The sequence below is a fragment of the Mus pahari genome, chromosome 2, assembly GCF_900095145.1.
Source record: "Mus pahari chromosome 2, PAHARI_EIJ_v1.1, whole genome shotgun sequence".
NCBI classification, from domain to species: domain Eukaryota; kingdom Metazoa; phylum Chordata; class Mammalia; order Rodentia; family Muridae; genus Mus; species Mus pahari.
The window spans coordinates 59,102,673-59,128,936 of record NC_034591.1 but is presented as its reverse complement, the minus strand read 5'-3'; the positions used below and the strand labels follow the sequence as shown (position 1 = coordinate 59,128,936).

The 26,264-nt window shown below is 40.4% G+C and overlaps 1 protein-coding gene across 9 annotated transcripts in view; it reads left to right on the top strand.

Moving 5' to 3' along the window:
• Positions 1 to 376: 376 nt before the first annotated feature.
• Braf (B-Raf proto-oncogene, serine/threonine kinase) overlaps positions 377 to 26,264 on the top strand; it is a 124,473-nt gene continuing 98,585 nt past the window's right edge. For 8 of the 9 annotated variants that reach the window (XM_029534215.1, XM_029534214.1, XM_029534199.1 and 5 more), the window contains exon 1: positions 458 to 565. In XM_029534215.1, the coding sequence (XP_029390075.1) occupies positions 500 to 565 (66 nt within the window). In that variant the 5' untranslated portion in view covers positions 458 to 499. Of the gene's footprint in view, positions 566 to 26,264 lie in introns of all 9 variants that reach the window. The other variant, XM_021190437.1, reaches the window with a different exon arrangement.

The window sequence follows — 26,264 nt, the reverse complement described above, 5'->3', positions numbered from 1 at the left end:
GGAAGCCGGAGCCATGGAAACTGTGCGGGTAGAAACGTGTGAGCGCGAGGGTGGTTGGAGGAGAAGGAACACTCCCCTGGCGACAGCGGCGCGAGGGTGCTCCTCGGATGACGTCACGCATCCAGGTGACGTCACGGCCATGACATGTGGGTGACGCCGTTGCCGCGGCGACTCCTCGTCGTCTCCGCCCCCTCCCCCCCCTAAGTCCCCTCAGGCTCGGCTGCGCCGGGGGCCGCCGGCGGGTTCCAGAGGTGGCCTCCGCCCCGGCCGCTCCGCCCACGCCCCCCGCGCCTCCGCGCCCGCCTCCGCCCGCCCTGCGCCTCCCTTCCCCCTCCCCGCCCCGCGGCGGCCGCTCGGCCGGGCTCGCGCTTCGAAGATGGCGGCGCTGAGTGGCGGCGGTGGCAGCAGCAGCGGCGGCGGCGGCGGCGGTGGCGGCGGCGGTGGCGGTGGCGACGGCGGCGGCGGCGCCGAGCAGGGCCAGGCTCTGTTCAATGGCGACATGGAGCCGGAGGCCGGCGCTGGCGCCGCGGCCTCTTCGGCTGCGGACCCGGCCATTCCTGAAGAGGTGAGTGGCGGCGCCATCCCCCCCCCCCTCAGTGCTCGCGCGTCGGGGGCTCGGCGGGCCGGTGTTTATGCGAGGGACCGAGGCAGCAGAGGGAGCCCCGGCAGTGCTTGGCAGCCGGCGGGGAGGTGGTTATCGGCCGAGTGTCCCCCCTCTGTCCTGTAGCTCGTCGCTACGTAAACATACACGATGGCCCAGGGGGGTTCCCCGGCCCCCACCCAGTTGGGATTGGGGCAGTGGAGGCAGAGCTGGAGCCTTTTCAGAGGGGGCGAAACTCTGGGTTGGTGGAGAAGGTCACGCCTGGCTGAGGCTTCCAGCCCTGCATCCCTGAGATGTTTTCCTTTTTGCTAGCCGGCAGGGACGGCGTCGAGGATGGAGCTTAGTGGCCGGGGCAGTACCCCTCGGTCCCCTAGCCCTAGGAACCGCCGTGTGTGATTACTCCCTGGTGGTGGGGATGACGGAGCGCATCTTTCCACTCTCCTCACTAGCTTCCCTTTGCAGGCCCTTGTCCCCTTCCCACTTTGCTACTTGTTTGGGGATTTTTCTTTTGACCGGTTTTTGCCCAGGGGATGATTTTTGGTGTAGTCTTTACTTTTTCAGCCCCAAATTTTACTGTTCCGAAGCTTTTCCCATCCTGGTCTCTGATCCCCGAATAATGTTTGTCAGTGCTCCCTTGCTGACCCGTAACCTCTATCCTCATCCACCACCCCGCTCATTTCCCAACTGTACCTACTTGCTTCTAACCTTAGTTTCCACGGAAGAGCATTTTTGCTCTTCTCTTGCCCTAGTCCCCTTGAGTGCCTCTACTTCATTCCACTGCACCGTCACCTCGTAATCCGTTGTTATCTTCACAAATCCTTTTGGACACTTTGGAAGCTACTCACTCCCTGAACCCCAAAGCTGTCAAGATTCCATCAGGTTTCACTTGGCCCTTTGCTCTCTTGCACGGCTGGCAATTTGGGATAGTCTTTCAGTGCACATTCACGCCTCAGTTGACATCCTTGGTGGGTTTTTTCTGTTTGTTTGTTTGTTTGTTTGTTTTTAGTGGGTTTAATTGATCTGGCTCCCTCCCATTTTCGTCCCATCTTTTTGCCTCTTTCGTGTTTACCTGTCTTTACTACTTGGCTTTTGGTAGTCTGTCCTTGCATCATTCAACTTACTCCATTGTCAAATTACCTAATTTATTCTCTTTTCTCTGTATGTGAAACTTACTACATTTACCATTTGGGCACTGTATCACATGAACAGTACCGTATTTTACAAACAATTGACTAGAATACCGTATTTTACAAACAGTTGTCGAGAGTGACTTATTTTTGTTGATTTTGCTTGAAGATAAATTTTGTTTAAAGATAAACTTGCTACTTAAATTTCCCAATTCTCGAACTACCTCCTTATCTCTGCAGTGTTCTTTTTCCTGCTTCATTTTATTTACTTGGGACGGTCATCCTCCACTCTCGCTCTATCGTTAGCAGTCTGTTCACAATAATGCTTGTTTTCCATCTTTTCATACCATCTCTACCCAGAATGTGTTCAGTACCATCATTTGAGCCACCCTAAATTTCTCACAGTTTTTTTCTTATTTCTTAACTTGAAATAATTCCAATGTTCCATTTGAATTCATGCTCAGGTCAGTTTCCATTTGCATTTCTTTATTTCCCTCGGCTTCTTCGAGTCTAAGGATAACACTCTTCCCCTCATCCGTTTCCTAGCTCCCTTATCCCTAGTTGCCATCCATTCCGTTTTGTTTCCTGGCTTTTGGTACTTCACTTGCTGAAGCTTCCTCTTGTCTTCCCACACCTCCACATTCCTTCTTATTTATAAACAACTTTGTTCCGTTGACATGGAAATTTATTTTTAGGATACATTGTTTTTAATGGAGAAATGCTAAGGGTCACATCTGCCGTCTATTTTCTCCAGGAATCGGATATGCCTTTGTCTTACTAGGCACAGGTGTCTCTGGGCTTTACTCTGCCGTGCATGCTTGGTTGTCTTGAACTGTATAGACGTGTGAGGACTAGGATGGAAGTATGGGCAGGTTAATGGATGGGGTTAGACAAGGATAATTCTGGGATGTGACACTGACTTGAGAACTTTGCTTCAGGGTTATTAGGACAGTTGGCATTTCTGTTTGTAAGATTTTATTTACTTGGGAGAACTAGAGCACTGGCATCCCTTACTTGCCCCCTCCCCCCTTCTTTCTGAAGTAGTGAATATTAGGTTGTAACTTTCTGTTTGACACTTTCTAGGGAATCCCCATGAACCACTGCCTGAGGACCTCTAGGCTAGATGAAGTTAAATTAAATCACCAATAACTGAAGGCATGTTTGTATCTCCTAAAACTGTATTCTTCATTTTTTTAGTTAAAAGCAGGTGTTTCCCATTGCCCCCTTCCCAGGGTTTAATGTTTGATGATGCTATAAAAAGAGAAAATATGACAAATATACATAACAAAATAAAATCTTCCAGGAAGTAGTATCGTGGAGCCCAGGCTTGTCAGAAACTCAGTGTGTGGCTGAGGCTGTAGTTAAAACTTCTGTTCCGGGCTGGTGAGATGGCTCAGTGGGTAAGAGCACTGACTGCTCTTCCAAAGGTCTGGAGTTCAAATCCCAGCAACCACATGGTGGCTCATAACCATCCGTAACAAGATCTGACGGCCTCTTCTGGAGTGTCTGAAGACAGCTACAGTTTACTTAAAAAAAAAAAAAAAAAAAAACTAAAAAAAAAAAAAAAAAAAAAAAAACTTCTGTTCCTTCTGCCACTTCTTCCTAAGGCTGGGATTACTAGCCTGCATCCTATACCCAACAAGTTTAAAGTTAACATCAACTTAGAGGAAACTGAAGTAGCCTGTGGTCTTTTTTTTTTTTTTTTAAGATTTATTTATTTATTATATATAAGTACACTGTAGCTGTCTTCAGACACTCCAGAAGAGGGCATCAGATCTTGTTATGCATGGTTATGAGCCACCATGTGGTTTCTGGGATTTGAACTCCGGACCTTTGGAAGAGCAGTCGGGTGCTCTTACCCACTGAGCCATCTCACCAGCCCGCCTGTGGTCTTTTAATTAATTGTTTTTTATATGAACTTAAAGGAATATCTTTAGTTACTAAAGTAGATGGAAAGATGAAAAACTGTGAATGTGTGTAATGACATTTTATTATACATTTTTATCTTACCTGGGTTTTAAAAAGGTTGTGAAAGAAAAATTTCAGCTGCACCAAAAACTAATTACAAAAGGAAGACATATCCATTATTGAAAAATTAGGGGGGAAAAAAACTACAAAAAGTGCCCATAATATATAATTGCTATAAATATTTGCATGTATTACAACTAGTGCTTGTGCAATACATTTTATATATAGAGAGACTTGTAACGTTTGAAACAATAGTACAGCAAAACTTATGTGTCCCTAGATAAAGTGTCATTTAACTGATAACTTTTTTGGACATTAGGTTATTATTATTTTTAATTGCTGTTATCAAGCATCTTTGACATAGAATGTAGACATTTGTATGTAAAATTATGTTTAAGAATGAACAGATTTCATGGCCTATCTTTGTATTACTGTATAGGTTTCCAAAATAAAATATTCTGATAAATAACAAGAATTTACCAAATGTTTATTCAGTATCTTATAATCTTGCTATTAAGCATTTAATTCTGACCATTTACATTTCCTTGATGATACTTTTTTTGTGACTATATGGTATGGCATGGTATATGGTATAATATTACCAGATGGTTAATAATTAATATATGTATTATTTAAAATGTGTGATACCAGGGTGTTATATTTATTACCTGTTCCTTACATGCTGTGTTTTTAGAGTAGAGAGATTCTTAAAACTGTAATGCAATTAAAATTGTATTATTTTTTTGTTTTCAAGATCTCTTAGCCAGTCTTGGCTAAGCTGTATAATTATAATAATGCATTGGCTAGGGAATATTCTAGGATGGGATCTACTTTATAATGAGGCCCACTGTATTAAAATACATCTTTGTGAACCCTGCCAGGTTCGATTGCATCATACCTCTGAAAAGTGGTATTCTCACTAAGGTAGGAAGGTGTGTGTGTGCACAGTAAGTTTTAGCTGTTGCTTTTAGTACTTGTCTAGGTATATCCAAAGATTTCCTTTGGAGGGGGAGCTATAAAGTGGCTGTCTTCAGCATGGCTGTGTTCCTCCCTTTCTGAACCCGTTTCTTTTTCCTGACTTAACACCTTCCTTTAGGCATCCATTCACCCTTTCATTAAAAAAAAAAAAAAAAAAAAGATCTTGTATCAGTTGCTTATACATGCTGGCAATCTATTTTAAGTCGACCAGAAGGAATGTTGGACTGGATACTTGGATTATGGAATGTCTTAAATGTAATTGCAGATTTGATTTAATTGTGTTTGGAGGCCAGAAAAATTACAGTAGTACAGCAGACGAGAGCAATCAGCCTCTGCTTGTTTTTCTCTCCACCGTTTTACTGATCAGGACAAATAGTCTAATGGCAGCTGAAAAGCCATGTTCTCAGGGACAAAGAAGAGAGTCTGTGTTGTTTTCACTGTGCTTTGGTGTTTTCTAAGGCTTGTTACCTACCAAGTCACACAATGGAGCGCCTGCTCATTCTTCTTTCCCCTTTATCTCCAGTCATAAACGTGTTTTCTCCTTTAGAGCTGCAGAAATGCGTTTTGTTTCGTTGACAACTTAATATTGATTTAAGTGAGTACGTCGTGAACTTCTTGCCATAATCCCCTTCGTTTTAGAAATCTTGTTTGCTCCTAGTCCTGGATTCCTGTTAGGATAAGCCTTTTTGTCAGCAGCTCTTGCTAGATTTTGCCTTCCTCAGAAGTTAAATTGTTAGAAGCCCCTTGTTCTTGCCCAGCTCACCTGTGCTGATTCTCCTGGAAAGCCCGTTAGAGACAATGACAGAGTGGCTGCATTAGAAGTGAGCCTGCTGAGGAGAAGCTTTTCTAGTTTTTGAGGTCATGCTGTGCTTTCTTTACCATAGTGCTAGAGATACTTCATGTCAATATAGCAAGGCATGCAGCCTCCTTGGCTCACAGTGCTTCTTAAACATTTTGTAGATGCATCGAAGTTCTCAAAGGCAGGGAATGTTTTCCTGTTTTGTGTTTTTTTCAGTCTTTTCTAACCAATTTACTAGCATACTTAATGAGCCATGGTAGTCTTAAGCAACTTGACAGTCTATACCTAACCTTAGCAGTTATTTCTTTCTCCCTCTATTGTTAGCTTGCTTTTTGTGTTTTCTCTTGATCTTTATTTGTTTGTTTGTTTATTATTTATTTATTTATTTATTTATTGAGACAGGGNTTCTCTGTGTAGTTCTGGCTGGCCTCAAACTCAGAGATCCTCCTGCCTCTGCTTCCCAAATGCTGGGATTAAAGGCATGCATTACCATTGCCTGGCTCTTTCTTGACCTTTAGTAAGTAAGTAAGTAAATAAATAAATAATTGTTGTTACTTCCAATATCAAGACTATTGACTATGTAGTATCAGGAAATTGATGCCAAGTGATTTTACATTCCTTCCTGGGCCCTGCGAGTGCCCTTATACAGAAGGTAAAAATTGTTCTGAGCTCAATTAGCTTTATTTCTTCCGGAAGCACAGTAATATCAGATAAAACCTCATTTTCATTCTTCTTCTTCTTTTTTTTTTTTTCCCGAGACAGGGTTTCTCTGTGTAGCCCTGGCTGTCCTGGAACTCAGAAATCTGCCTGCCTCTGCCTCCCCCAAGTGCTGGGATTAAAGGTGTGTGCCACTACTGCCCCTCATTTTCATTCTTATTATGCAGCTAGTTATTGGCAGCACTTCTGGGGAAGATGTACCATAGTATGATGGTTTTCCAATAACTCCAGTGCTATACTGGCTGACCAGCGGGCCCTTGGGATCCTTTTGTCTCTGCCTTCCAACTTTGGCAGATAGATGCTAGGAATCCAAACTCAGGTCCTTGTGATTGACAGAAAGAATTTTACCTCTTGTTGAGCCTGCTCCCCAGCCCCAGAGTTACTTTAAGGAGTTCTTGATAGTATAGATTTATCAAATAATGTATAAGAAATTTAATATTCATTTTTTAAGTACCCTATTTTCTATGAAGGCCACAGAGTTGTTTTTATAACTTTTTTGGTGGTGTTAAAAGCACTGTCTTTCTGGGTATGATGGTGCATACCTTCAGTCTCAGTCCTCAGGAGTTGGGGCAGGTAGATCTCTGTAAGTTTAAGGCCATCCTGGTCTACACAGTAAGTTCCAGAACAGCCACAGTTATATAGAGTGACCCTGCTTCAAACAAAGCAAAACAAAAATACTATTTTACTTTCTTTCAAGTAACAAATTGGTTTTGGCTTTTGTTTCTCTGTGGGGTGAAAGGGTAGGGAGCTGGAAGAGTGAAGAGGCAGGGCACCCAGGTCTCTTTGTATGTCAAAGGCACAATCTGCCATGAGCTGTACCCACATTCTCATCCCTGCATCATATTGCTCTCTTTCCAGAGCTCATTGGGTAGGGAACAGATTATAATTCAGAGAATTCAGGAAGCCTTACATGGAACGGGTATTCTAAGCTATTGGAAGTATCTATTTCTCTTAGATTTTATGTGATTGCCTATATTTCATCCATAGAGTCTTCCTACACATGGCTTCTCATATTAGCAGAAAGTTACACAATTGCAACAGTTTCTTTATATGAATACATAATTCACTCACAGCAAGCTTTTTGCTGGCACCTCTTGATCTTCCCCCACGCCTCCGTATGCTGTGCGCTGCACTTCTGTTAGCCCAAGTGTGGCTTAGAAGACTGCCGTGGGAATAAAGCGAGGTAATAAATATGTAAAACTGTCACTAGTATTTTTCTGCTGATTTGCAAGACAAAAGGTACATAGAATTAAGACATTTCTTCCAGAAGTCTTTGTTGTATATATTTGTTTTAAATGAAATCCAGTAATAGACAACTTAGGCTCTAGTTATGAAATTTTGACAGTCCTTAGGATTGCTCTAAAACTGAGTGCTGACTACATTCTGTTAATGTTGTCTTGAGACTACCTTTGAATCCAAGGAACACAAAGTGGCAACATATTATTGACTTACTGGATAAACAATTCAAGGATAAGAGGATTAATGCCTAGTACAAGGACGAGCTATGTTTTTATGGGTACGGTGATAAACTGACTTTGCTTTGGCATTTTTAAAACTTTGATCACTATTAGCTTTGCTGGCACCTAAAACTACATTGCTGACTTTTACATTGAGTTATTTCATAGAAAAAAATTCTTATATTCAGTAAACACTTAAGAGCCTACAATATGTCAGGTAATACTTTATGAATTTAGGAGTGTGTTTCAAAACAAAAATCTGTACCCTTTATGTAGTTTAATTTCTGACAGAGGTACATGTTGGGATTTGTGGGACAACAAATAAGCTTATAAGTAGACAAAAAGGAAATGTGTAGTCTGACTGTGGTAGCACACACCTATAATCAGTTCTGATGCTCAAGAGGTGGAAGTAAGAGGATCAGGTGTTCAAGGCTATCCTTGGCAACTTTAAGCAGTTTGAAACCAGCTGGTTCTACATGAGACTGTTTCAAAAACAAAATGAAACAAAGCCAAAAACCCATCCAAGAAACAAAAGTGTTTCTTTAAAAGTTATTTTTAGATGTGTTTTATGTACATGAGTGTTTTGCCTGCGTGTATGTATGTGCACACTGTATGTGCCTGGTGCTAGTAGGGATCAGAAGATGTGTTGGATCCTTTGGGACTAGAGTCAGGGATGATTCTGAGCTTCTGTGTGGGTGCTGGGAATCAAACCTATGTCTCTGCAAGACACAAGAGCAACAAAAATTCTTAACCACTGAGCTGACTCCCCAGACCCTCTTTTTAAAACTGTTTAGAGTCTCACTATGTAATTAAGGCTATTTTAGAATGTGTGCTCTGAACCCAAGCTGTCCTTGAACTTAAGATAGTCCTGCCTCAGCCTCTTGAGTGCTGGAGCTAAAGATATGCACCATCATGCCTGGCTTCAAAAAGGAAGTTATACAGTATGTTTGAAGATACTAAGTTCTGTGGAAATTTCAAGGAAAGCAGAGTAGGCCTGGGAAGGTAGGCTGAGGTTTAAAACAAGGGAGAACAAGGCAGACCTCAGTTGTAGAAGGTGGCATTTGAACAAGAGTTGGAAGAAAGAATAAGAGTGCATTCCTGTAGAACTAACACACTTGTGTGAAGAATGTACCTTGCTTATTTAAGAAGTAGTAAGAGGCCAGAGTTACTGGAATAACTCAAAAGAATTGAAAGCCAGTGGGAGATGAAATTCCAGAGGGCTTGGGGCATGGCCAAAGACTGTTGTAATGGAGTTTTAACATTTTAAAGGAAAAGGAAAGCCCTATTTAAGTTTCAGTAGCCAGAGCTAAGTGACCTGATCGCACAGGTTTGTGTGTTTATTTGTTCATATGTGCATGTACATGTGTATGCGTGTGCACATATGTGTTCATGTATGCATGTGGAAGCTGGAGGTTGATGTCAGCTGTCTTCCTCAATTTCTTTCCACCTTATTTTTTTTTGAGAGAAGGTCTCTTAGTGAACCTGGAACTTAGTCATTTGGCTAGACTGTCTAGCCAGCAAGTGTCAGGAATCCTCTCTATTACAGGGAGCTTTCATCATGGACAGTATTGGCTGTCTAAACTGGGCAAGTACTTTGCCAACCAAGGCCCAATTCTTTTCACATCTTGATAGGAATGCTTTGGCGACAGTATAGAGAATAAACTAAGAGACAAGGTAAGAGAACTATGGAGGGCAGAGTAATTTCAGGAGAGCAGAGAAAGGGGTCAGATTTTGAATGGTTTGAAAGTAGATCAAATCTGATGTTTTTACCCTGCCCCCAATAACAGTGGTGGTGATTTAACCCAAGGCTTCACACATTCTAGCAGGTATTGTACCACTGAGCCACATCCTAAGCCCTTCGGTTTGTTGATAGACTGAATGTAAAATGCTGGGGGGAAAAGGAGAGAGAGATGTCAGTGGGAAAGAGAAGACCCAGGTCAGGAATTCATTGTATGGGATGCTAAGTTAGAGGCAGATAGCAAATGCTAAGATTTTGTATAAGTAATTGGATTTGTGACCCTGGAGTTGAAATGAGGCCTTGGGGCAAATACTGATAGCCATATTTTATTTTCTTTTTCATACACAGTAAGTTAGCATTTCTACTTTGTAGTTAAGTAGGTGTGATGGTTTGTATATGCTTGGCTCAGGAAGTGGCACTATTAGTAGGCGTAGCCTTGTTGGAGTAGGTGTGTCACTGTGGGTATGGGTTTAAGATCTAGCTGCCTGGAAGTGAGTATTCTCTTAGCAGCCTTCAGATGAAGATGTAGAGCTCTCGACTCCTGCTGAACCATGCCTGCCTGGATGCTGCCATGTTCCCACTTTGATGATAATGGACTGAACCTCTGAACCTGTAAGCCAGCTCCAATTAACTGCTCTTATAAGAGTTGCCTTGGTCATGCTGTCTGTTCACAGCAGTAAAACCCTAACTAAGACAGTAGGTATGATCAAAGGATTGGGTTCCAGTTAGTAGAATATGGACACACTGATGTGTACCAGTTCTAGATGTGGCACATATAAATAGCCTCCATTCTAGTTGGGTATTGATGGCTCGTGCTTTTAATTAATCCTAGTACTTGGGAGGTAGCTGCAGGCAGATCTCTGTGAGTTCAGTGGCAGCCAGGGCTACACATAGAAACTCTATCTCAAAAACATTCATTTGAGAATTTAGGCTGATAGTCAACTTATCATTTATAACATGGCTTGGAATGAAGGTGTAATAGCTATCATTCCAGTCCCAGCAAAGGGGAGGGAGCGTGAAATAGAATGAAGGATATTTGGGTTGTTTTGGTTTGTTTTTGAGATAGGGTTTCTGTGTGTAGCTCTGGCTATGGAAATATAGATCACTTTAACAACTGGTTGAACTACATATTACTGGTAAAAAATTAGGAGACCTCAGTGCACTCCTTTTGGGTATTACAGCAGTTGTGACACAACCAGAGGACCATACCTGTACTCTGGTTCTATGCCATTTGAACCCTCCATCATTCAGAATTGTAAATCAAATAACCCTTTTTTACTTTAAAATTACTCACCTCAAGTATTTTGTTATAGCACAAAATTGGTTAAGAGATCAAGAACTGGATTGTGACAAGTGAGGGAAAATAGAATCAAGAAATTATGTTTTTAATTTTAATTAATTTTTTGTTTGTTTTTGTTTTTTGTTGTGTCTGTCCTGGAACTCAATTTGTAGATGAGGCTGGCCTTAAATCCTGCCTGTCTCTGCCCTACTGAGTGCTGGGATCGATGAGTGCACTTCCACCTAATTAAGTTTTAAAGGTTCTTGAGAGAAAGAATTGTTGTATGGTTCAAATTGACCTCAGATTCATAATCATCTTTCTTATTATTGTAGGTGTTGGAATTATATGCATGTGTTCCCATTTAGCCTCAAGCAAAAATTTTGTTTGATGATGAAAATCATAAAGTTGTAAGATGCTAGAAATGAAATATTAGAGCAAAACACCAAATATTTCCAGAAGGCTAAGAACTGCTGAAGCAGTGTTTCTGTAAAAGCAAAAAGAAAACAGGTTTAGTGTATAAGTAGGAAAGATGGCTTTCAGTACGATACTCAATGATAAAACAATGCCTCAGAGCCTGTGACAATAAATGCTGTTGGGCACTGCCGGTGATAGCTAAATCTGCTCAGGGTCTGTTTGGCTTGTGTCAGGTCTTTGTCTCAGAGTAGAAAGTTTCATCCCAGAGGATAGTGATGTTTCAGGAGAGAAGTGAGTGTTACAGTTCAGCACAATACAGGAGAGAACGGAGTACAACAAATAGTAAAGTTGGTGGGCAGTGCTAACTTAGGAGAAGCTGGGCAGCGCTGCGGGTTTCCTAACCTTTGGTGTCATATCTGCACTGCTAAGTGTAACTAGACAAGCCAGTTTAAAGGCTCAGTATGAGTCACTCTCATTTTGACTCAAATAAAACATGAATTATTACTGCATGAGGTATCTATAACTCTTCTGTCATGGCTTTAAGCAAAATTGTGAGAGATTTGGTGACTGATTTTTCTTTTTACAAAACTTTCTCTTCTGGGAGTGGTAATATGCCTTTAATTCCAGTATCCAGGAAGCAGATGCAGGTGGATTTCTTTGAGTTCAAGGTTAGCCTGGACTATGTAGTGAGTTTCAGGACAGTCAGGACTACATAGAGAGACTCTGTCTCAAAAATGAAAAAAAGAAAATAGAAAAAAAATAAAATAAAAAAAATAAGAAATCCTATATTTTATGCAGAACAGCATCCTTATCATTGCAGTTTGTCTTTTACACTGTGCAGTGAAGCAGTTCCCTGTATTTTTTTTTTTAAATTTATTTATCCTATGTATATGAGTACACTGTAGCTGTTTTCAGACACACCAGAAGAGAGCATTAGATCTCATTACAGATGGTTGTGAGCCACCATGTGGTTGCTGGGAATTGAACTCTGGACCTCTGGAAGAACAGCCAGTGCTTTTTTTTTAATTAGATGTTTTCTTTATTTACATTTCAAATGCTATCCCAAAAGTTCCCTATACCCTCCCCCCCCCCTGCTCCCCTACCCACCCACTCCCACTTCTTGGCCCCGGCGTTCCCCTGTACTGGGGCATATAAAGTTTGCAAGACCAAGGGGCCTCTCTTCCCAATGATGGCCGACTAGGCCATCTTCTGCTACATATGTAGCTAGAGACACAAGCTCTGGGGGTGCTGGTTAGTTCATACTGTTGTTCCTCCTATAGGGTTGCAGACCCCTTCAGCTCCTTGTGTACTTTCTCTAGCTCCTCCATTGGGGGCCCTGTGTTCCATCCAATAGCTGACTGTGAGCATCCACTTCTGTCTTTGCCAGGCACTGGCATAGCCTCACCAGAGACAGCTAAATCAGGGTCCCTTCAGCAAAATTTTGCTGGCATGTGCAATAGTGTCTGGGTTTGGTAGCAGCCAGTACTCTTAACCACTGAGCCATCTCTCCAGCGCCCTTCCCTGTACTTTTTTACACTTCAAATTGTACTTGGTTTTGTTTACACTTTTCTTATTGCCTGAAATATAAATCCCACCTCTCCCCTCTCTGCCCTTCAAGCCTCCATGCTTCAGTGACCCACCATCTATTGTAGGCAGTGTCCTTAATCCCTTCCTAAGCCTGCCCAATTAGGTGCCTTTCCTTTGCTCTCTGACAGACAGCATCCTGTGTCACTTTACTCACCATATTGCAAGTTTGTTTTTATTTTCGATTTCTCTTATCACCGTCCTCTTGCCAGTCACTGTTAGACTCTCTACAATGTTGGAAGTGGGCTTTGTTGCCCAGTGCTAAGCTGCTGTTCATTCAGTTTGCCTGGCAGCACTGATGCACTAAATTTATGTAATTTTCAGATTAAACAGTCTCATGTAGTGAGTAGCTGTCCCATCAGTGCTGTGTGAGAGCATTTTATTTTTCGTTGCAGTTTTATTCTTAGATCTTTAAACTCTGTGTGTGTGTGTGTGTGTGTGTGTGTGTGTGTGTGTGTGTGTGTGTTCCACTGTGTGGCTGTAGAGGTCAGAGGACAACTTTATGGAGTTAATTCCTTTATGAGGGTTCCAGGGGTTTAACTCAGGATACTAGGCTTGTGCACCAAGTATTTACCTGATCTCAATGCTCTTAATCCAAAGAGTTACCACTAGTCTGGGATATACTAGTCTTCTCCAAAAAAAGGTTAAAGTTCTGTCTTTAACTGTAGTTTTCCAGTTTGTTCTGAATTGTGTTGATTTATGCAGCTCTTAAATTCTTCTGTAATGATCAGAGTTTTGAGTTTTGTGTTGTTTGAGGTTCAGCTTTTATTAAGTGCTCTTTACCATTCTAAGCCTGGTGTGTGACACATTCCTGTAATCTTAGCAACATGAGAAAAGTTAGTTAGGAGGATATTAAATTTTGTACCAACCTAGGCTGTTTACAAAGTAAGTTTCCTACCCATTCTGGATTATCCAGCAGCCCCCTTTCTCAAAACAAAAAGGTTCTTGGGTTGATAGAATATGTTAGTCAGTTGAGGACCCAAGGACCTAAGTTTGATCCCCCCCCAAACCAATTTAAACCCATACATGTGAGCACACACACACATTTTTTCAAAGGACCCTAGCTCACTCACCAGCAATCATGTCCACGCAGCTTATAACCACCTATAACTCCAGGTCCAGGGGATTTGGCACCCTCTTCTGGCCTCCAAGGTACCTTTACTCAGGTTCATACACATTCGACATATATACATATTTAAAAATAAATCTTTTTGTAAAAACCAGATGCGGTTGCTTGCATTCAGTCCCAGAACTGAGGAGGCAGAGAAAAGTGGATCCCTGGGACTCAGCTAGCCTAGCTTACTTAGCAGTCTCCGGGACGTGAGCGACTCTGTATCAGAGGGAAAGTGTGAGTGATGCTCGAGGGGCCTATGCACACATACGAAGGAGTTCTTTGCACTGTAGAAAGTCTCAGAGTTGATGACAGCGCCACTTACACAGTATTTGTGACTGAAATGGCTTCCACGGCAGTCTGAAGTTGTGTCAGCAACCACAGTGATTCTTTGTATAAGTACAAGCAACTCTCATTTATCATAGTCACCTGTACATTCTTGACATTTATCTTCTTACAAATTTATTTCCTGTAGGTCATAGTAGAATTAGCATTAGTAGATACTAACTCTTAAAATTGTATTCAGCTAAATTATCTTTGAAATAGGATTTACAGCAGAGAAATTGGTTTCTGTTTTTGTAATGATGGACTGGGCTTTGTTTGATTTAGGCTCTGTCTCTTGTAGCCCAAGCTTTCCCCAAACCTACTATGTAGCTATGTAGCATGTGTTACCACCTTGGTAGGAATGTTATTTTAAAAGAAAAAAAAAGAAGGAAAAATATGAAGATCTGAAAAAATAGCAAGAAATTTGCTCTGCTAAAATCTAGGAAAAAGCACCCCCTCCACCCTCCCAATAAGTAGATGGAATAGCTTTTGTCTTAAGGGCTGGTCAGTTATTGTCAGCTTGACATAAGCGACTCACCTGAGAAAATGCTCTCATCAGATTGACTTATAGGTAAGTATGTGGGGGCATTTTCTTGATTGATGTTTGATGTGGGAGGGCTCAGCCCACTGTAGTAGTACCATCCCTGGACAGATGGTCCTGGGGTAGATAACAAAATAAACTGAGCAAGCCAGGAGGAACAGGCAAGTAAGCAGCATTTCTTCATGGCCTCTTCTTTACTTCCTGTCTCCAGGTTCCTGCCCGGGGTTCCTACTTTGTTTCCCCTGGTGATGAGCTATAATGTGTGAACAAAAGTCTTTCCTCCCAAATTGCTCTTGCAGTAGAATAGGCAGTATGCATGATTTAGCTTTGGTGTCAGTGGACTTCATAAATTGAAGAGTACAAAAGTCAACACCTAAAGCTCATATTAAGTGAGAGTCAAAGACAGTTTATTTTAGGTAGGGCCCTGAGGAGTCCATCATTAGGTTTGCCTTTGCAGTAGAACTAATTATCTACTAAGTCCCACATTTCAGAAATGTGAGACTCGGGCTGGAGAGATGGCTCAGTGGTTAAGAGCACTGACTGCTCTTCCCTGAGTTCAAATCCCAGCAACCACATGGTGGCTCACAACCATCCGTAATGAGATTTGTACTTACATATAATAAATAAATCTTAAAAAAAAGAAAGAAAGAAAGAAAGAAAGAAAGAAAGAAAGAAAGAAAGAAAGAAAGAAATGTGAGACTCTAAAGATGGTTGACTAGAACAGAGGAATCAAAAGGAAAGTTAAAAAAAAAAACTCTTTCAAATTTTGACTTGGTTTTTCCTTCATATTGACTTTTAGAGCAGTTTTTGTTGTTTGGTGGTGGTGGTGGTGGTAGTGGTGTGTGTGTGTGTGTGTGTGTGTGTGTGTGTGTGTGTGTGTGTGTGTTTGCATGCATCGTATTTGCTCTGAGTGGTCCTGTAGCTCAAAAGCTCTTTATCATAGTTCCTAGTTTCAGAGATAGTACTCTTCCAAGATTTGGTAGAAGAAAAGGTAAATCACCCATGTAAAAAGGCCCGCCCTTACTAGAGAATTGTTACTAATAATTTTCTTTTTAAATTTACTTATTTTTTAAAATTTTCTGTATATGTTTATGGGTCTGAAATGTTATACATGTGATGTGTACCATGTGTATATGAGTGCTTACAGAGGCCTATATCAGATCCCCTGGAACTGAAGTTATACACAGTGACCTTCTCCTACCCATGTGGGTGGATATTGGAAACTGAACTAGGATCCTCTGCAGGAGCAGCAAGTGAATAAGCTAGTAGTAGTACATTGTTAAAAGTAACCAAGAACAGTTTAAAAAAATAAGCAAAATTGCATGTAAGAAAACACATATTCTGAGTCAAAAAATGTCTTACTGCAGTATAATTTAAGATTTATATAATTCTCCTTGAATATATACCTAAAGGTAATTAAATCAAAACAAAATAAGACAGTGTTCACTGTGTAGCCCTGGGTGTTCTGGAACATGCTGTGTAGACCAGGCTGACCTTGAAGTCAAGAAGCCTACCTCCCTTTGCCTCCCGAGTGCTAGGGTTAGAAGTGTGCACCACCACACCTGACTCCTCTAAGTAAACTCTGAAAAGAAAAAAAAAACAATAAAAAAGAATGAATTTAAATGCCAGGGAATATGGCAGTTACCAAATTTAAAACAATTGCTGATTCTTTTTAAAATGAAGATAAACTATAAAAATGGCTTCATATATTTTTAGAAAAAATAGAAATTCTGGAGATGAAAGCTATCATGTATCAAATACATGAGAAGCTTAACAGATTATTCTTAGTTGAAGAAGTGGTTGCTTAGAAGATAAAGCTGAAGAAATATATCAAATTAAGCCTACAGTCAAAAGATTGAAAATGCTGAAAAGATCATAAAAGATAAGAAGATTGGAAGGTGGGTTGGAGTCTAACATTCATTCAGTGTTCCAGAGTAAAATATTGCAAAGTTAATATTTGAAGAGTGGGTTCTGAGTGAAAATTTTCTAGATCTAATAAGCACCAGCTGACAGATGTAAGAAGTGCACTGATTTTTTAACAGTATAAGAAAAAAACAAGTCGGGGCTGGCTCAGTGGTTAAAAGCACCGACTACTCTTCTGAAGGTCCTGAGTTCAAATCCCAGCAACCACATGGTAGCTCACAACCATCCGTAATGAGATCTGATGCCCTCTTCTGGTGCATCTGAAGACAGCTACTGTGTAATTAAATATAATAATAAATAAAAAGAAAAAAGAAAAAGAAAAAGAAAAAAACAAGTCTATACCCAGACAGATCATATAATAAAACAATGAGAAATCCTGAAAGCAGTCAAAGAAAAGAAAGATGTTCTTTAAAGAAGCAACTCTGGGGCCAGGGCAGTGGCTCAGCAAGCACAGGCACTTGGTATGGAGCCTGAATTGAGTGGAAGAAGAGAACACACTCTTCACTTTGGCCTCTGACCTCCACATACGTGACATTGCAGCACATGAGTCCATCTACATACAGACGATAAATAAATGTAAAGTGAAGCAACTATGAACAAGCAATTGCCAATTTAGAATTGGTAAATAACAGGAGTACAAATGTAGTTCAACGAATTGTCAGCCCTTTGAAATTATGAAGTACATAATTAAAATAAAAAGTCTGAGGTGCAAGGTGGAGTGAAGAGCAAAGAGGAGCATGCATAAGTGATAATTGCACAAAGTACTAGAGAGCCTTAATGGAGATATACAAATAAAGGCAGTGTTCTAAGACCTTCATTTGGGAGAGATAGCAGGTTTTGACTACCTCTAGTCAAAGTTGAACTGTGCAATGGAGATCTTTTGTAGGACCAAACAAACCCTGAAACAAACATAAGAACTGGAAGGGTGAGCTGGGCGGTGGTGGCACACGCCTTTAATCCCAGCACTTGGGAGGCAGAGGCAGGCGGATTTCTGAGTTCAGAGCCAGCCTGGTCTACAGAGTGAGTTCCAGGACAGCAAGAACTGGAAGGGTGGTGAAGCCTAGCATGGGCACCACAGAAGATGGGGAGGAAAGGGAATAGTGTGGTATCTGCCCAACTGAAGATCAGAGGTGGAGGGAGTATCAGGGCTTTTCCATAGCATTTGTATCAAGTGAATTAATAGTAAAACAATTTCTTTGTTAAATATTTGTACTGTTGATAAAGATACCTCCAAATATGGAACACAAGTATGCTTTCTTTAATTTATGTCTCCAGTTCTACTAATTTAGTCTTCTAGAATATCACAGAACAATCTTTCTCTTCTAATCTCTTATTTTTGTACTCTCATTATTTAGTAGGTAGGCACACAAGCAAATCTTTAGATATGCCTTGACACTGATAACTTGTAGTTTGCCTTCATGCGTATATGTATCCAGGTCACCCCAACTCGAAACTAAAAATATCTCTGCTTGACTTTGCTCCTGTCTTTTTTTTTTTTTTTTAAAATAACCAGGGATCTGAAGATGTTGTCCATGGCAGGCATGGGCTCTGTTGCTGCTTTTGACATCTGTTTCTGATTACTTGCTACCTGCACTTACAGTACTCACTTAGACCTTAACAGTCTCTGCGTTTCTAACCACTTGGTTCTTTTAACCACCAGGCTGCCTGTGCACTGTCATGAGTGTCTGCCTGCATTTATTGTATTGCTTGGTCTTAGTTATTTGAGTGTTTCACTAACATCACAAAGTCAGCAGTTCAGTTCTAAACCCAGTTATCTTTGCCTTTAAGTTGAATCTCCCTGAGTCCTGGCAAACAAACGTATCACCTTCTAGAATTTATGCTGGATGCTGCATAGCATCAGTATCTCTGTTCTGTGGTCCTGATTTCGCTATAGAGTGAGCACCCAAATCCTTTGATTTACCATCTGCCATGATGCTTCTATTTTATTCATCTCAATCAATCACTCTAGTTTAAGCCCTGATTATTTCTCTTAAGACCCTTTTATTTTTGTTTTGCCCATAGTTTACTTCTATTTTTTTGATCCATTATACCTATTCTCTGGTCAGTCTTAAGCTTTAGCTATTAAAGCTTAAGGAATTTAGTAACATAGTAACACCCTGTTGTTTACAAATTAAATAAAATGTATTCACCTTCACTCCCCAAAACCTTCCTGATCTAATAATCACAGTCCTGTCTCTCTTTGTTCTTCTTCCTGTGTTTTATTCTGGGACAAACCATAATAACTTTAGAGTTCTGAACACACTGAGCTCTCCTGTGACTGATTTACTTTGTCCTTTTGTTTGGTTTGGTCTGGATTTCTTGAGACAGGGTTTCTCTGTGTATTACTGGCTGTTTTGGAACTAGCTCTGTTTCAAGACTGGCTTGAAACTCAGAGGTTCTCCTGACTCTGCCTCCCAAGTGCTGGGATCACTGCCCAGCTATTTTCTTTAGGTTTTGGTAATATTTTTATCACAGGGGAGACTAGAAGTAGAATAATTTTGCTTAAAATAAATCTTTCATAGGATATTATTTGGACTACAGATTTGTTATTGAAAGAGAAGAGAATCTACTGCTGAATGCTCCTCAGAGTCAGCTATCTTGGGGAGAGAGGGATGAGGGATGTCTTATGGACATGGATTTTAAAGTGTAGCCTGTAGAATGTCTGAGAGGCTTATAAAGAGGAAAGGGAAGATGAATACAAAAGGCAAATAGTATGCAGAAAAGGTTGGGGGTGGTCTTTATCTGCTTATGTAGGAGTCAGTGGGCTGAACAGGCTCCACGGCAAATTAGCTGGGGAAGGGTTACTGACTTGTTGAATGCTCATCCACAGGGAGTGGCACTAGTAGGAGGTGTGGCCTTGTTGAAGTAGGTGTGGCCTTGTTGGAGGAAGTGTGTCACTGTAGAGGTGGGCTTTGAGGTCCCATATGCTCAAACTAAGACTAGTGTCTTAGTGTCCTGTTGCTGCCTGCAGATCAAGATGTGGAACTCTCAGTCCCTCCTTTGTCTCCCTATGAGCCACCACGACAATAATGGACTAAACCCCTGAAACTGTAAGCCAGTCCCAATTAACTGTTTTCCTTGTTGTCCCTTTACAGCAATAGAAACTTTTTTTTTTAAGATTTATTTATTTTATGTATGTGAGTACACTGTAGCTGTAACCTTCATGTTGTTGTTGGGAAGTGAATTTTTAGGACCTCTGCTCACTCTGGTCAGCCCCACTCGCTCAGGCCCAAAGATTTAATTATTTATTATTATACATAAGTACACTGTAGCTGTCTTCAGACGCACCAGAAGAGGGTATCAGATCTCATTATAGGTGGTTGTGAGCCACCATGTGGTTGCTGGGATTTGAACTCAGGACCTTCAGAAGAACAGTCAGTGCTCTTATCTGCTGAGCCATTTCACCAGCCCTAGAAACTCTTGAGGACACCATGAGGATCAGAGTTTAGATTCCCATCATCTCTATATATAAATGCCTAATGGGCATGGCAGTTTGCCTACAATTCCAGCTTTTGAAAGGTTGGCATGGAATCTCCAGAACAAGCAGGCTAGCTAAATGAGCAATATTGGTGAGCACTGAGTAGTTCCATTGAGAAAGATTCCTGGACTGGAGAGATGGCGCAGCGGTTAAGAGAAAGATTCCTGAGGTCAACCTCAGGTCTCTATATATACATGTACCAACATACACATGAACAGGCATATATGCAGGCTCACTTACCACACACATATTCATGCAGAAACAACCCCCACCTTATTAAGAGACTAAAAGACAACTTACGAGATAAGTGAAGATTTTTGCAACCTACCTATATTAGTTAATAAGTTTTTCCAAAATTTAGTAGCCCGTTGTGTTTCCAAAACATAATAAAAATAGCAAACAGACAGTTTCTGTGGGGCAGGCAATCAGCAACTTAGCTGGCGTAATTCTGGCTCTAGGAGCTCACAAGGCTAGAATTACAAGGATGTAATCATTTTACGTCTTGACCTAGTGACAGTCTTCTCCCATGTTTCCTGATATGGATATAGCAGACTGCAGAAGACCCACTTCCAGATTTGTTCACAAGGGCCTGTTCATGGCACACAGCCAGAAGAGAGTGGAAGCTTTTTTTGTTTTGTTTTGTTTTTTTAAGATTTTTTAAAAATTTTATGTATAATCATACACTGCCTATCTCTTCAGAAACACCAGAAGAAGGCATCGGATCCCATTGTGAGCCACCTTGTGGTTGCTGGGAATTGAACTCAGGACCTCTGGAAGAGCAGTGAGAGCTCTTAACCTCTGAGCCATCTCTCCAGCCCTGCCGTTGTCTTTTTATTGCTTAATCTTGGCTGTATCCTGTTAGAAACAGGTTAATAACTCTTAAGCCTACACTCAAGGGATTCGGGTCATTAAGGACATTTTGGAGGATTCTACCATAACAAAAAGAATGGACTAACACGAAAAATATACATTAAGAATCACCCATAGGAGATCAGGGGCATAGGGAAGAGTAATGATGAAAGGTAGTGAATTGGAACAAAATAAGGACTCAATTATGTGAAAATACCATAGTAAAAAGGACTGCAAGTATAAATGCTCAGTGGTACAGTGCTTTTCTTAACCTGTGTGAGGCCTTGTGTTCAGTCCTTAATTCTTGAAACAAGAACAAACGAAAACTTAGGAGGATTAACTGCCTGGGGAATTGGGGGCCAGACCTTTGTATGCTGACTTACTAGAATTTTTTTTTTAAGGAGCTATATAATTATGCATAAGAAAAGAAACTTATTTACTGTTTTTTGTGCTCCTGGACAGCCTTTATGAAGCTGGGAGGTATGCCTTTAGAGAGTTGTAAACAGACTTACAAGGAGGTTGTTGAGCAGATTTTCTAAGTTCTTCCATCATTTGAGAATGTGTAGACTAGAGAGATTCTTCTCAAGGGAACACACCGCATGCATGACTCAGGGATCCTACAACATTAGCCAGTTTGTGTCTGTTAGAGAGTGCTGTCTGCTGCTCAGTGGCCCAAATGCTTCTGGAGTCATCAGGGCTGGTGAGGAAATCAAGTGCTCTTGCCTTCATTTGGAGAGGGCTTAAGGGGTGAGTTTCTTGCTCAGTCGTTTGTTGTATTGTTTTCTGTTTTTGAGGCAGAGTCATGCTTTATAGCCCTGGATGGCCAGAACCTGTGTAGAACATGGTTGTGAGCTGCCATTTGAGTGCTGGGAATCGAAACTAGGTTCTCTCTAAGGAAGACTTTAACCATTATTTTATTTTATTTTATTTTTAACCACTCTTAACTGCTGATCCATCTCTTTAGCCACTCTTGTTCAACCATTTAAAAGGCTAATGAAAATGTTCACCAATGAGTAGCAAATTAGCTATGCTAATTCTAATTATTACTTACTATTATCTTGACTAGAACTAAAGTAATGTTACTGGGGAAAATCACTATAAATCACTATAAAAATTTTACTATAAATGTGGCCAGGAGGAATGATGCAAAACAAACCTGTAATCCCAGCCTGTGGAAGGTCGAGATTTATTGGGATAGTAAGACACCCCCCCTAATCCCCACTCTGAATTTATCAAAAACAGAGAAAAGAAAAAAAGCGCCTGGGGAGATGTTCAGTGGGTAAAGTGCTTGCCGTTCAAGTGTGAGGTCCTGAGTGAGTTTAGTTCAGTCATACCAGTGTTTGAGGGTGAGGGAGATGGATGGATCCCAGGAGCTTGGGGCTATCTAGTGTATCTGAAACTGAGAGCTGTAGGTTCAGTGAGAGACTGTCAAAAACATAAGGTGGAGAGCAATAGAAGACACACAGCTCCATCTCTGGCCTCCACTCCGATGCACGAGCACATACCACACACACACACACACACACACACACACACCACACTACATACACTACTTACACACTACATACACTACATACACACACATACATGCACACACACACTACATACACTACACACACACACACTACATACACAAAAAATTAAAAGTAGTCTTTACATCTCTTCACAGTTGCAAAACAAAAATCAAAAGAAAATGCAGTAGGTAGATAGATAAGATAGAAGGATAGGACATGACCAGTAAACATTAGGAATGTTTTTTAACTTCAGGAACAATCAGGAAAACTAAAACAATAAGACCATTTTATATAGATTAGATTTATAGAAATGAGGACATCTGACAATATCAGATACTGGTGATAGTATGGAGAAGTAGGAGTTTCTTTGATTTCTAGTGATAGTGTTCATCAGAAAACTAACTTTAGAAAATAGTTAGGTTACTTACAACAAGCGATACTTCCTGTAGACAGTTACCTTACTCCAGCTGTTTCCAAGCTTGAGTGTGCATAAGAATTAAAGTTGTCGGACTCCGCTCCTTCAGGTTCTGATTGAAGAGGAGCTCTGTGGGAACTGAAAACTTGCTCTTTAAGTTCCCAGCTGATGCTGATCCTGCTCTCAACCCCCAAATCCTGCTTTGTGCTTCAATCTTTTCCCTAGAGCAGTGGTTCTCAAGCCTTCCAATATAAGCCTTTTTTATATAAGCCTTTTTTTTTTTTTTTTTTTTTTTTTTTGGTTTTTCGAGACAGGGTTTCTCTGTATAGTCCTGGCTGTCCTGGAACTCACTTTGTAGACCAGGCTGGCCTCGAACTCAGAAATCCGCCTGCCTCTGCCTCCCAAATGCTGGGATTAAAGGCGTGCGCCGCCATGCCCGGCTTCCAATACAAGCCTTTAATACAGGTCCTCATGTGGTGGTGACCTCCAACCATACATAAAGTTACTGTGTTGCCACTTCATAACTAATTTTGCTACTGTTTTGAATTGTAATATAAATATCTGGTAAGTGACTCCCAAAGGTATTGTGACCCACAGGTTGACAACTGCTGCCTTAGAGAAATGAAAGCATATATTTAAGAAGGCTTATTGAGGGGCTGGAGAGATGGCTCAGCGGTTAAGAGCACCAACTGCTCTTCAGTTCCCAGCAACCACATGGTGGCTCACAACCATTTGTAATGGGATCCGATGTCCTCTTCTGGTGTGACTGAAAAGAGAATGGTGTACTCATATACATAAAATAAATTAATTAATTAAAAAAGAGCTTATTGAGGTAAGGTGGTGGTGGTGCATACTTTTAATACCAGCATTTGAGAAACAGAGGCAGGTATAGCTCTGAGTTCAAGGCCAGCTGGTCTACAGAGTCAGTTCCAGGACAGCTAGGGCTACACAGAGAAACCTTGTCTCAAAAACCAAAACCACCACCACTACCAACAAAGAAAGCTGATTGATATTAATCACCGAATAGAAAAATTCAGGCATTCATTAGTAGAATAAATATATATTTATGTATTTACTTAGTGGTATATTATATATTTTAACTATAGAATATAAAACTAGTTCAAGTAAATTAGAAATACAAAACAGGAAAAAAGGCCATGGATTTGAAAGAGAATAGATGTGCTGGGGTACCTGAGAGGGGTTGAAGAGAGGAAAGAGAAGAGATGATGTAATTATATATTAATCTCAAACAAAAAATTAAAACTAAAAGATATACAAATCTTAGTCATCTCTTGTATTAGTGTGTATGAGTCTCACAAACATTAGATATCAGAGGGTCTGGTGGCGTGGGTTTGCAATCCTAGTGATGACAAGACGGGAGGCAGAGCTTTAGGTTAATGACGACATCTGGAACTTTGAGCACTTCAGACCCTTACCTGCCCTACGTGTGCACACCTCTGTTGGGAATATCACACACACACACACACACACACACACACACACACACACACACACTTACAAAAAATAAGTTCAAAACAAGATGGAATTAATGATGTTGTTTAGGAATGCAAATATAGGTAATAGAATTACAAAAAACAAATTGTCAGAACAGTGTGTGATAGTAATCAACTCATGGAAGGCAAGATTGGCAATGCCAGTTTAACTGCTTACAGAGGGTTTGTTTTACAGTTATTTAAACTAACATTTTTATAAATGTTAGGATCTCCTTTTTATTTCTACCTCTGATTACTTTTAAGGTCAGATTTGGTTTTGTGTATTTGTTAGCCTGTGGATTTTTTTCTTTTATTATTTGTGGACATTTTAGGTTGAGTTATCTGTTTTAAAATTTTATTTTGAGGGAGTGGTTTATTATATTGTGGACATAATATAACTTATTTGTCTTTTTATTTAGAATTCTTTTTTGTTTCTTTAGAAAATTTGCTCCTGAGCGTTATATTATGTTACTATGTTGCATCTGAGAATTTAAGTTTACAAAAATTATTTTTTTAATTTATGCAATCTTGTGAAGATATGAAGCTGTCTGGGGACATGAAATTGTCCTAACACCATGCTTGCATATGTATATGATTTTGTTCTCATTGATTTGTAAAGCACCCTTGAGTATATTACCAGATTCTGTTTGTCTCTTAATAGTGTCATGTCCACGTTACTATTCTTTTTTTATACAGGGTCTTGGTTTTTGCTAATACCAGCCTCTTTGTTGATTTTGTGCAAACCTATACTAACTTACTTTTCATGAGACCATTAGAATTAAGTTGTGAGGATCTACACAAGTCCTTTTAGGATTGTTTTAGATTTTATTACTGTGAAGAGAAACCACGAACAAGGCAACTCTTATAAAGGAAAACATTTAATTGGGGCTGGTGTACAGTTTCAGAGGTTCAGTCATTTCATCATGGTGGGAGGCATGGCAGTGTACAGGCAGATATGGTGCTGGAGGAACTGAGAGTTCTACATCTTCATCTGCAGACAGCAGGAGACTGTGTCACACTGGGTGTAGCTTGAGTCTAGGAGACCTCAAAGCCCACACCTACTGTAACACACTTCCTCCAACAAGGCCACAACCCCTAATAGTACCACTCTCTCTTTGTTTTCTTTTTTTAAAGATTTATATTTATTTTATGTATATAAGTACACTGTCGCTGTCTTCAGACACACCAGAAAAGGTCATCAGATCCCATTACAGATGGTTGTGAGCCACCATGTGGTTGCTGGGAATTGAACTCAGAATTTCTGGAAGAGCAGTTGGTGCTCTTAACCACTGAGCCATCTCTCCAGCCCAGTACCACACTCTATCAGCCGAGTATTCAAATACATGAGTCTATGAAGACCATACCTATTCAAACCATCACAAGGATTTTGATAGTAATTTTATTGACTATATGTTCATATAGGTTGATTTATAAATAAAATTCAGTTTCACAACTCATGAACATGATCTTTATCTTTTCTTACTTAGGTGTTTATGGGTTTTGTTCCTTAATAAGTTTTACTCTTCTATACAGTGCTCTTCAGTTTGGAGATGAGGGAGTTAGTTTTTATTCTTGTAACCTTTTCAGCTGTTGTGAATGGGAGGCTTTAAATATTTATTTTTATTATCATTTGTATGTATGTGTTTATGTGAGTTTGTTATGTGTGGAGATCTCCTGGAGTTAGAGTTACAGGCAGTTTTGAGCAGTGGGATGGAGGTTCTGAGAACTAAAGTCGCTTCCTCTGAAGAGCAGCAAGTGTTGTTAATCACAGAGTCATCTCCTGTCTTGAGATAATAAATAAAAATAGATAATAAATGAATATGAATGAATGAATAAATAAAAATTAAAAAATAGAGTTATATGGAAGAAGCTGTTGAGTGGTTTGTGCTTGGATTTTATATCTAGTTCTGATACAGTGCTTAGTATTTTTCAAGTTCACTATTACATTGCCAGG